The sequence below is a fragment of the Triturus cristatus genome, chromosome 12 (assembly GCF_964204655.1).
Source record: "Triturus cristatus chromosome 12, aTriCri1.1, whole genome shotgun sequence".
In the NCBI taxonomy this organism is placed as follows: Eukaryota; Metazoa; Chordata; class Amphibia; order Caudata; family Salamandridae; genus Triturus; species Triturus cristatus.
The window spans coordinates 156,135,015-156,147,669 of NC_140595.1; the positions used below are offsets into that span (position 1 = coordinate 156,135,015).

At 47.2% G+C, this 12,655-nt stretch overlaps 1 protein-coding gene across 1 annotated transcript; it reads right to left on the reverse strand.

The window, feature by feature from the left end:
• Nucleotides 1-359: 359 nt before the first annotated feature.
• LOC146772960 (ras-related and estrogen-regulated growth inhibitor-like protein A) lies at nt 360-4,707 on the reverse strand. The gene is made up of 4 exons (XM_085638007.1): nt 4,496-4,707; nt 4,006-4,059; nt 3,811-3,887; nt 360-2,508 (listed from the first exon to the last, which is right to left on the reverse strand). Exons 1-4 carry the CDS (start codon nt 4,617-4,619, stop codon nt 2,086-2,088), a joined length of 678 nt encoding a protein of 225 aa, XP_085494133.1. The 5' UTR covers nt 4,620-4,707; the 3' UTR covers nt 360-2,085.
• Nucleotides 4,708-12,655: the final 7,948 nt, after the last annotated feature.

The window sequence follows — 12,655 nt, forward strand, 5'->3', positions numbered from 1 at the left end:
CAATGATGCCATCTCTGATGGTCACCTATGCCCCCCCACCCCCCCCCCCCCTCCCAATGACTCGAACTCAGGGTCTTTCCACTGCCCTCATCTTTACTCTGGCTGGCATCAATGACGCCATCTATGGTGGTCACCTCTCCCCTCCCCAATGACTAGAGTTCAGGGTCTTTCCCCATCTGTCCTCTGGCTGCCCCAGCCTCATGTTTACAGCAGGTGTCTCCACAGTCCAAGGCTCATCTGTCCGCCAAGCTTTGGTGTTATGCAGAAGGGAAAATTAGCAGATCTCCATTTGCTGTTAAAGTATTTCTTAATGTCACAAACCGCCAAACCCAAATGAAAAGATGTGGAAGGAAAAACTATATTTTATATAAACTTTATTCCAAAAATAATTTTCATAAACTTTTGAAATGTGTAAATACAGGAATAAATACGGGCTTTGGGTGATGTAAACAATAAGAGGTAAACCTTGCAATAAGTTAAATACATATCATTTGTATACATTATTTTCATGACTCATTCACGTTTCTCTACACAAATATTAATGGGGCTGGCAAATGGGCTTAAGTGATCGGCCCTCCGATTGGCTGCTCGAGGGGCCAATAACAGCACAGTTTAGTACACAGAACTGGGGAGTGTTTCTAAAAGCCAACAGCGTTTACATAGAGCTGGGTAAAGAGTCAGCAAAGGACAGTTTCTGGGCTCTGCAGTAGAAAGCCATAGATACAGCCAACCCCAGCCCTTCAGTGATTGGCAGACCCCAAACCCACAGTCACACGAAGGCCTCCCCTGGCTCAAAAAACCCTCCTTGATCGCCAGATCTCCAGCTCTGATGGGGTCTTTCAAAGTGCAGCGAGTAAGCGCCTTCAGAAATATCTGACTAAGTCTTTGACACGTTCACAAGGGAGATACAGTGACTTGTCCAAGATTGCAAATGTAATCGGCTAATGTAAGCGAGGAACAGCAAATGGAACAAAAACTCACAACTCTTTGGTTCCTTGGAGAGCTTTAAACAGTGCACACATCTGGATTAAACAAAGCTTTTACTTTGGAAAGGTCTAGGCCGAGGTTTAAGAATGCCTCGAATATACATCACTTTAGTGGCCTTTTAGGCACAACATAGAATGATGGTACATACACAAGCTGCTAACTAGGTTTCAAATAAAGCTGGCCAAATTTTAAGAGCCGTAAAGACAGTGGAGCGTGTGAAGTGCATGTGCCGTTGGGAAGAGGACACGCGGAGGTTACCATGGGCAGGGGTGAAAGTGGTAGGGAACAAGTGCACATGAAGAACAGACCTGACATGTCATGAAATACAAGTTAGAGCAAAAGCTTTCCCCCCCCCCCCCGAACTTCTGTTTACCAGATAATTACAATAGTGCAATTAATGTCCACTTTCTGAAGAGCACAACTGGTGCCATTTAGTGCAATATACTGTCCACAGTGTGGGCACCAGACAACACAAGTGACTAATCATTGACGCCAAGACAAGTCCACAATGCACCTTCTCACGTAGATTCACAAACATTTTCACTCGCAACCCAGCAAAACAGAACTAGTTGCGTTGAAAGGAGAAGGTGACAATGTTCAAGTGTCCCATAGGCTGGGGGACTTCTCATGGCCGATATCCCAACCCCTCAGAGGACTGGGACGCGTGTGCTTGCGCTCCAGACAGGACAAGCACAGTCTTACGCCATGTCGGCTGTTTGTCTTTAATCGTGCAGCCCTTCGCTCAGGGGACTGGTCGACTTCTTACAGTCTTGTTCCTTGACTGAAGGCCGGTGCAGTCAACATCCCTCCAATCAGGAAGCTGCAGGATCCTCCGGGCGCACCTTGACAAGGCCTTGCTCCCCAGACTGGGAAGAGTATTCCGACAGCAACATCTCTTGGCAGATAACAAGTCCATCTTAACTGATTCGGCCATGCCCATAGGAGCCGCTGCTGACCGTCAGGCTAGTGCCAGGGCCAGACTCTGGCCACACTTTACAGGTGGCTTAAACCCATTACAGTCTACAAGCCAGCCATTTTAGATTTTCCTGCAAATAAAATCATCAAGATAATTTCTGCAAGCTCAAGTCCTCTTCCATTTCATTCCGTTCTCCTCCTGCCAAAGACGGCCGACATGCTGCGGACGATGCCCTTGAAGCCCACGTTCTTCTTGCTGGAGTTCCTGGAGTCACGCACGGATTCCAGCAGCTGGTGGAAGACCACCAGGGAGCCATGGTAGGCCTCGGCAGCAGAGATCTCAAAGAAGCCAGAGTCAGTGGAGAGGGCAAGAAGACGGCCCTCTTCGCTGGACACTTCGCGGTGGTCCTGAAGGTCTCGTTTGTTGCCCACGATGATGACTGGAGCCGCCTTGTCCACGCCGCTGCGCTTCTTCAGCTGGCGGATCCGCTGCAGCTGCTGGCGGACCACATTGTAGCTGGAGCGGTCACAGATACTGTAGACCAGAATGAAGCCATCAGCCCAACGTAGCTGCTCCTCCGTCACACATCCTTGTGCGCTTGGATTCTACAATATCAAGACAAATAAAATCATTAGACACAGAAAATCAAGTATCCAGTGAAACACAAATGCAATTCAGTAGCACGGCTGGGTGATATAAGCATATCCAGGTCACTGTCGACACCAAGATTTCAGTTTGGACTTTCATCCAACAAACTAAAGCATTCTGAGAGATGTGGTCTTAGTTTACAACAACCAAGTCAATTAGTGTGAAGTCCACAATAGTGCAAACATGGCGTCTCAGTCACCTGCGTCTATTTCCAAACACTACAGTAATCATATTTAGTATTAAAATAACAGACAAGAGGTGGTCGTGACACTATAGAAGGGACACATATAGCCAGAACCCTCGCGTCATTGGAACGGACATCAGTAAGACTGGAGGAGCATGTAAGCTACTCTAGATATAACGAACAAGGGGATTAACTACAAGCCCCAGAATCCTTCTTGCTGCTGAAAAAAACAGTACTGGCAGAAAGTGACCCTTGTGACATGGGCACAGGTTACAGCTATTCCTGTATTACTCAACTGTTAAATGCCAAAAAAGGAAGTGTATGCCTAATAGAAAGCATGGCCAACCATCTAAATAAGACCTTAATTCAACGACAAAAGCTCAGGGAATTAAAATCTGGAATCATTTTCTTATCCTAGGTTTAACGTTTTTAATGTCTATAAACCATCTGTGAATGGTTCTGGGGAATTCAGATGTTGTATTGGTAGCACAATCATGACTCTGTAGTCTATACACTCTGCCAGATACCCTAGACAAGGTTTCAGTTCTAACTCCTTCCGCATTCACTCCCTGGCCTCTCTGCTGAGAATCCCAAAAAGGGTTGCCAACTCAAATGTACAAAAAGGAATTTTCACTGTTGCAATGCACAAGTCTTGCCCTGAAAAAATAAATGACGTTCTTGATTCCAATACTTTCCTCCTAACTATTATCACACAGCTAGCAGTTTAAAAATAGCCTAAACTTGACAGTGTAACCGCATTGCGGTTATTTACGTGCTCACAACACAAACTACTAAACATAGTCACATAGCGGCCAAGTGCCCAAATACCACAGGGTACACTTTGGCAAGCCTATTGCATGAGGGGAGGTTGTTTGTATCTTCCAATTATACGGGCTCGCTCAGATTACAAAGTGCACTGGGCTAAAAAGCCATAAGTGCCTGAATGTGTCAGACATATAGTACACAGGAGATTTATTGTATATAAGGGGGAGAAGCGAGAAAAATGTGTTTTTGAATATAGCCTAGTTGTTAAAATTCACACACAGAGAAGTTATGCATCAGAAGAGTATCTCACCTGTGGATAGACGGAATCCCAGATGCTGAAACACACCTCGCGGCCATCCACGGTCACATTGTGCGTGTAGATGGAGTCTAAAGAAAGGAGAAAGAGAGAGAAAGAGGGTTTAGTTCGAGCTGTCAGACACTTCTGATGTTGGCAGACACAAAGCATGCTTGAAAAGGTGGGGTGCAACCAGTCCCCAGTACTCACCGGTGTCGCCGTACTCTCCAATAAACCTCCTGGTAAGGAAGCGGACGGTGAGAGCTGAAAGGAGACAAGAGAAACAAGCGCACTTTAATAACAAGCAGACTACACATTTTTGGGCAAACTCAAGGGTACATGACAGGGGAAACGACAGCAAAGAACTATGTAGCTCATGCAGCAGGTTTCCAGATGGGTTTAGCAGAAAAATGCCTTTTCCCCCCGTTTGCTTTTTGTGACTTGCATTAATAACTAGAGTATAGAACTACATGCACCATAATGCAGCGCAAAAATCAAACAGAACCTGACGAGCTACTCGTAGTGGCAGAGTACAATTTAACATTTATATGAAAGGAGTTAAAAACATCTCAAAGGAACATCAAACTCAAGAAGAGAGCTTTGAGTTGTTTGAGGAAGGAATGGTTTGATGAGAGGGGGAGAACTATGCACACACCCTGCTTAGGAGTAAAACTTCGCTCGGATCCTTTCTGAAACTCACCAGATTTCCCCACGTTCTCCGCTCCCAGAACCAAAATGTTCGCTTCCACTTTCGGGTGGTGGTTGCCCTCCGACATCTTGCTTGAGAGGCGAAAGCTGTGGCTCGTGTGGATCTGAACAACCATTTGTAATCCTGTGCAGAAAGATAACAGCTGTAGGGCGGTGTAGAAGTCTAAGTGCTCTCCGGAAGTACCCTGGAACTGCAGCGCTGAGAGATCTGAAGCACGAGCGCGACTGCTTCCTTTATATAGAGAAGTGGGCGGGCTTGCGCCTCTGAGTGACGGACGCGGCAGCAACTCTGGGTGGAGGGGCGGACGGCAGCAACTCTGGGTGGAGGGACGGACGGCAGCATCGCGTGGGTCCGGTTTTTTTTCTCGATTTTATTTCAATAACGTAGGTTTCTGCCGCTCAGGATGTCTTGGTTTCTGTGTTCCCTTCATTTGATGCATTGCACAGGTAAGAACAATTAAACTGTACCGGGCGCGCAACGCCCATTGGGCTGAAAGGGCTTCAGTCCCCCGTGTGTAGCAGCCCGGCTGAGACAGCTTCCTGGGCACACACACAGCCCCACAGGAGTTCTTCACAGGTCTTTAAAAGACCATTAGCTCGTTAATGAGGCATTGTTGTATTTTCACCACTTCTTAGAGACCCGCCATCTCCACTTTGCCTATTGCTGGAAGAATTAGCCCCCCCCCCCAGCATCCGAAATGTTTCTGAGCCCCCTCGCAAAATGTCTCTCTAGTTGCACCACTGAACTATACTACCAGTATGGATGACCTGACTCCTACACATTGTAGTCCTCTGTCTTACATAACATTTCCTATACACTAATTTACACACCTATGATTGGTTGTGTCTGTCTCTGTCTAGTGAAGAGGTGTGGCGCAGCGGCCAGGGCGACTGACTCTGGAATCTGGGGATCACGGTTTGATCCCCGGCGCCGGCGTCAGGTCAGCCCAGCACCATGTGATTCCCAATAGCCAATAGCTTGCTTAATCTTCCCAACGCCCCCCAGCGCCTAGAGACCCTTATGGGTGATTATTCGCGCTTTACAAATGTGGATTATTATTATTATTATTATTATGTAAAGTGTCCTGACGCCCTACACTGGTGGGGCTATAAACAAATTAAATGCATCTGAGACTGAGAGAGAGTGTTTGTGGAGACTTGAGGGGCTCTGTAAAGGGGGGGTGGTAGTGAGAGAATCTGTGGCAGAGGTGGTCATTAGGGGGCGCCAACACACATTGTCAACTGTGTGCTGCCAGCACTAAAGCCAGCTCTGTTCAAAGCCAATAGATTCCAAAATCGAGACTTCTTTGCTTTGCACATGCTTTTTTGTGATAGGTTTGTCTGTGCTTTAGCTGGGAGATGATAAGCGGAATAGCTCACTGTTCTATGTTAGGATTTAAACTGCAAGTAACAAAAGGATCTCTCAGACAAAAGCACTGACCCACTGAACTATTTACATTATATGTAGCTTGTGATCTGCATGGTACATGTTCTTTACAGCAGGCGTATTAACCCACTGCGCTACATTACCACAAGTCAAAACTTCCACTAGCCAGACCTCATCTCTCTCTCTAGGAGGAATATTAATCACTGAAGTTATCTTGACATTTTTATTGTTGCCTGAAAATTGCTGGAGGCCAGAAACGCTGCAGCAAGTCCTTTTCAAATCATACATAATATACTTTGAAACACAACGCCACAACCGGAGTCAGCACCCGGTGCGGTCGCACCGGTCGCACCTCTAGAGCAGGCACTGGCTTTGACAATGGTTTTTAGCAAGATGTTACTGCATATATATTGCATATTTCACATCGGTAAAGACTTTGAATATGTTAACATTTGTAAATGTGCTTTGCTTTAGTGCAATTTAGTGTTTTGGACTTTAATAGGTATTCGGAAAGCAAAGAGGTTTCTCCCTAAAAGGCTGAGCTGTTTGAATGATGCAGGTGAGCTGAGTCACTTAAAGGTGCTCAGATAAGTTGTGGTTGTGGGAGGGGCACTGATTACATGCTTATCCAGTCCTTGGCCTCTCTCCAATGTGCACATATTTATGGTCACATATGTATCATTTGTAATTAGTAATACTAATAATTTACATTTACAGCAAAATCAATGTGAGCAAAAGCAATAGCTTTTACTCACTTATATCAAACTGCTAACAAGCACTTACAGTGTCAACAGCCTTGCTCCAGGGAAGGGACAAACACACAAAATGGAAGGAAAACCACACAAGCTAAAGAATAAGAAGTGAGTAGCAGCGACAAAATGAGAGTGACAATAAAGGAAACTAAAGGTAAGCAATAGGCACACTCTAAGCTCACTGTAAACCAACAAGACGTTTAGCAACAGCCAGCACATTCGCTGCCTAGTAGGTGAGTTATAAAAAGGCGAGGAAACCTAAAATCAAAGTCAATATGTTTTATCATTCATTAGGTTTTTGTAAACGCAAAATACAGTTAAATCAAGGAAAGAACATTTCTCAAAACTTACCTCCAATGGAGCTCTTGAGGAACAAAGACGTTCTGTTATGAAAGAGCTGGCGAGCTGCACTGACCTAAAATCTGATTTCTAAAAGAAAAACAGCTCAAGAGTGGCACTTGATGTTAAAAAGTGGCACTTGATGCTCAAGAGGGGCACTTGATGCTCAAGAGTGGCGCTTGTTGCTCAAGAGAAGAACTTGATGCTCAAAAGTGTCTCTTAAGTCTCAAGAGGGGCAATTGATGCTCCAGAGGCACACTTGAAGCTCAAGAGGGGCACTTGATGCTCAAGAGAGGCACTTGATGCTCAAGAGTGGTGCTTGATTGATGCTCAAGAGTGGTATTTGATGCTCAAGAGGGGCACTTGATGCTCAAAAAGGGCACGTTATGTTCAAGAGTGGCACTTGATGCTCAAGAGTGGTATTTGATGCTCAAGAGGGGCACTTGATGCTCAAGAGTGGCGCTTGATGCTCGGGGCACTTGATGCTCAAGAGTGGCACTTGATGCTTAAGATTGGCACTTGATGCTCAAGAGTGGTATTTGATGCTTAAGAGGGGCACTTGATGCTCAAAAAGGGCACTTGATGCTCAAGACTGGCACTTGGTGATCAAGAGTGGCACTTGATGCTCAAGAGGGGCTCTTGATGCTCAATAGGGGCACTTGATGCTCAAGAGTTGCGCTTGATGCTCAAGAGTGGCTCTTGAAGCTCATTAGGGGCACTTGATGCTCAGGATGGGCTCATGATGCTCAAGAGGGGCACTTGATGCTCAAGAGTGGAACTTGATGCTCAAGAGGGGCTTTTGATGCTCAAGAGTGGCCCTTGATGCTCATGAGGGTCGCTTGATGCTCAAGAGGGGCACTTGATGCTCAAGAGGGGCACCTGTTGCTCAAGAGTGGCACTTGATGCTCATGCGGGGCGCTTGATGCTCAAGAGTGGCGCTTGATGCTCAAGAGTGGCGCTTGATGCTCAAGAGGGGCTTTTGATGCTCAAGAGGGGTACTTGATGCTCAAGAGTGGCGCTTGATGCTCAAGAGGGGCTTTTGTTGCTCAAGAGGGGCACTTGATGCTCAAGAGGGACACCTGATGCTCAAGCGTGGCACTTGATGCTCAAGCGGGGCGCTTGATGCTCAAGAAAGACACTTGATGCTCAAGAGAGACACATGATGCTCAAGAGGGACACTTGATGGTCAAGAGGGGCACGTGATCATTAAATCAGTATTAACGCTGTGTCAAGGAGGTAGACTTGATGCCCTGTATGATGATACGGCCATTTACATAACCAGGAGAGCGTGACACTGATGCATAGGGAGCCAACTTTACAGGACAACATAACTTCTTACAATCGTCTTCTGAGTTGCAAAGCAGTGTTCTGGCCTGACTGTGTGCCTGGAGGAGTGATGTCGGAAGGGTGCCATGGAACTTTAATGCAATTACGGTTCATGCCCTAGCTGCCCTCTGGCAGATGGTAAAAGACAGCATACCTGAAGTGCTGAGGTCCCCTTACAGATCTTGGACTTGATACCTGGGACCTACTGCGCAAATGATAACTAAGCCTCTTGCCTAGAGGTTCTGTTAATGACAAAGAGGTGCCAGTATAGTAACCAAATGAGCAGTGTAAGAAACTGTCTCTATATATACTGCACCAAAGTAAGGTACAGTGTGTATAGAGTCCACAAGTCTCCAGAGGTTTGGCAGAGGTTAAAGTTAGATAGAGCCTTACTCTCTAAAGTGGTAGCTTGGTCGAGCAGTAAGGCTGTATCAGAGGACAGTGTAAAGCATTTGATGTACACACTCAGCAAATGGTCTCACACACTCAAGAACTGAACTCTAGGCCAACTGTTTTGTATAAAAAAATATACTATGATTTTATCTCTAGAATCAAGCAAGCCTGGTACAGCTAAGCATATAAATACTTTGCAGTAGTAATTGTCTTGTTTGAACACAATTCAGAATTGCAGTATAACTGGTACTGGTTTTTATTACAGGTTTAAGAAAGCAGATTGCAACACATTGCAGGTATAGTACATTCAATTGAATGGGCTTTTTAAGTAAAATGCAGTTAAATACTTTTCAGATTACTTTTCTAACCACAGGACTGGATCCGAGATTCAGCCCTGGGACATTTCCTGAAAACAGGTGAGTAAATGCATTTTGGTTAAAGATTTTTAAAGAATATTATTGCATTTCAAAAGTTGACACTTAGAAACTTTTTCACATAGAATCACCAATGTTATCCTATGGGAGGCAATTCGCTTAGCAGGTAAGTTACTGTTTAGTTACTTTTCTTACTCAGTGCTGGACACCTGGGTTCAGCACTGGGACCTTTTCTGCAAACAGTTGAGAAAATTCGGTTAGGTTATTTGTGAGACTTTTAAGGAATATTCTTAGTTTTCAAAAGTCGACACGTAAACATTTTTTGGGAGAAAATGTGTCAATGTTATCCTATGAGGAGAAGTGAGTTATCAGTCTCGAGGTAAGTAATCTGTCTTTTGAGTTAAGGTTGTCGGGTTAGATTCAGGGGTCTCCCAGGGTCAGTGATGCACTGTTGTTGCACCTCCCGTGGCACTAGGGCGGCCGGGAGCAGAGTGTTGAGGCCCAATGTTATCCTATGGAGGATAGGGGGGGCTCCGGTTGGTGGCGGCTGGCAAGCAGGCCACGGGGTTGTGGGAGCAAAGCTCCTAGGGTTAAGCTCAGGGCAAGTTGGGGACCAAGTTAGCACCAAAGGGGCACCCTCAGCGACGCTAGGGCAGCCGGGTGCAGGGTGCTGTTTTGAGGTCGGGTGCCATGTTGATTTCAACGGAGATTTCCGGTATTGGTTTTCAGCTGCAGGCTCGGTCCAGGAAGACTTCCGAGAGGAACCAACAGCTGGGCAGGTAAGTTGGAGGGCTCAGGGACGTAGGTGCGCCTTGGGTTATTTTCTCCAGGGCGCAGGGCAACTGGATGCAGGGGTGTCTTTTGAGGTCGGATTTCACCTTACCGGGCCACTCGCGGTTGGGGGGTCTCTGTGCAGAGGCTGCAGGCGACGTCGGGGAGACCTGGAAGGGTCAACCCATGGTGGACTCAGACTCTGGAGCGCTGGGGGACCTAGCCGGGTCCGGTGGACCACTCGAACTCGGGCCGTAGGCGACGGGTGCAGTGGTAGTTCCAGGCGTCGGGTTTCTTTGTCCTCAGCAGGCTCAGAGTCTGTTTTCGGAGTTTCTTTTGAACAGGGCTGCTGTTCACAGGAGATCCTGTCTTTGTTGAAGGGAGTGAGTCCTCCTAGGGGTTCTGGAAGTCGCTAGCTGCAGGTCAAGATGATTTTTTGCACAGGATTTCTGGAAACTGCAGATGGGCCGGTAAGGCTGGGGCCAAGTCAGTCATTCTCTGCATTCTCCGCTGCTGGGCGTCTTCTTTCAGAATGGACCTGGGTACTGTAGGGGTACAGGGCTCATGCACCTGTACCCTCACCACTGGCATAGGCACCCAGCTCGAGGGGTGACTGATGTATTCCAGGGCAGTGGTTTGTGGGCATGGCACACATTGCCATGTCGACTCTTTGATTGGTTCTGCAACTAGACACCCAGCCTGCAAGGGCAGTGTGTGTGTGTCAGGGTACAGGGCCTCTAAGGGTGGCACAATAAGTGCTGCAGTTCTTAGGGGCCTTCTCTGGTCACAGTGCCCTGGTTACCTATCTTACCATTTACCAGGGGCTGACATGTGGCCAGAGATGCCAATTGGGTTTTGTTTTGGGGAAAGAACACAGGCCCTGGGGTCCTGATTGGCAGGGCCCCAGAGCACATCAAGTCAAAGAGCATCAGTAGTATGGCAACAAAAAAAAGAGGGGGGGTTTACTGCAACAGAAACCCACTTTCTCACAAGCAGTAACCATAAAATGGAAGCTTTCAGTCTAGTTTCCTGTGTTCTCCACCAGGCCAGAAGAACAGCTCCATTAGCTCTTGTGCCTTGCACTGCCCAGGGTGGAGGAAGCATGGCAAAATAGCTCTTAGCCAAGTACAATAAAGTTCCTTCATCCTGTTCTTGATAGGTGAAGCTAGCAAAAGATGCAACATAATGGGATGCACCTGTATGCTGTTGAATTCCAATGCTGCTTGAACACAAGCGGTACCCAAGAGGCGAGATCAGTTCTTGGTGCTAGGCCAGTAAAGAAAATAAGCGTTTGAGTGACAGGGGAGAGCCAGGGTCCCAAACAGTGCCTAGCTGGGCCCCTGGACTGAGAGTGAAAGCAGATGGACAGGCCATGATTGAGGTCTATCCATGGGGTGTGTTTGACAGTATGAAGCTTCAGTGTGACCTACACAAACTGCTCAGTGACTTCAAGTCACCTGCATCATGAGTGAATTTCCAGAGTGTGTATATCTGCTAAGCTTCTCAGCACTGCAGGGGACAATGAGATGACCGGTGAGATGACTGGTTCCATCTGCAGCCCATATACTGGCAGTTTCATCCTTCTCACAATTAGGGTGTCAGTTTGCTGCAGTGGGAGTGCAGAAGAGCAGATGGCCTACCCGTAGGGGGGTCCTGCCAGATTTCACCAATAGACGTAACCTATGGCTCTGCCTTATGAGTGACTGACTCTGCCTCAGCTCTGCTGGCCTTGCTGAGGCACAGTTGCTCTGAGGAAGTCTGGATAGCCGTGTGTACCTTTCCTGACGATCTTCTGCCAAATAATCAATAACAAGTGGATTTTCATTCAGAGAGAGAGGCAGAGACAACTTGGCCCCAGAACTGCACCTGGCATAACATGTCTGAACAGTGAATGGGTTATTGCGGAAAAGCGATGACAGCAATAGTCCAGAGTGGGTTCCTCGAGGACAATCCCTGAAGATGGAGACAAGAGCTATTCTCGGATTGTGTCTAGAAGGGCCCGACTTTACATGAGGTGCAGAGCAGCTGCTCGTGGTGCAGCAGGGAGAGGTCAAAATGTGGGCGGTGGTGACGAGAAGGACAGCCCCAGGGGCGGGGGAGGGGTGGTCTTGCTCGTGGATGAGGTGGTTGCAAAAAATAGACTCTACTTTCAGGGGCTGCTGGTGACATTTGAAAGCGGTGAGGTGTAAATCAATCAGCGTACTGCACTGTGGCGAACGAGCGTTGCAAGCGAGCCAGAACAATCTACAGGGGTTTCCGGGGGGATCTCCCCCAAGAAAATTTTGAAAAAAGAGTGGACAAATGGTGCATTTTCAAGCAAATGTTCTTGCTTTATTGGTTGGCGACCAGGGGTATCAGGTAGAGGCTTAACAGTGCGGGCCCCATCACCCTCTCATGTGCCGACCGCAGCATCTGTTCCACCCTGGTACCAGGCACGCCCTGCCACCGCACTACCAGTGTCAGGACAGCACGCATAACTTGCTGCTATCCTGGTATCTTTGGAGGGCCCTGAGGCACTGAGGACTTCCTGCCAGTCATGAATCCCGCATCCTACTCTTAAACCTCTATGTTTAATAAAGGTGACAGTTCAGCTGGCATGGGATAGCAACTTGATACAGACCGTCTGTTCTATTTCGATATCTCGTCATTTGGGTGTTTTAAAAAGCACCTGAGTGCTGCTTTATGCTTCTTCTTAGCGCTCTGATATGTTATAAAATACAATATACGAATGCATAAACTGACGTCACTAACAGCACTACACAGGCCACTGGCATGTCACGATGCCCACCGTGCAGCGAGTGCAGAGAAGC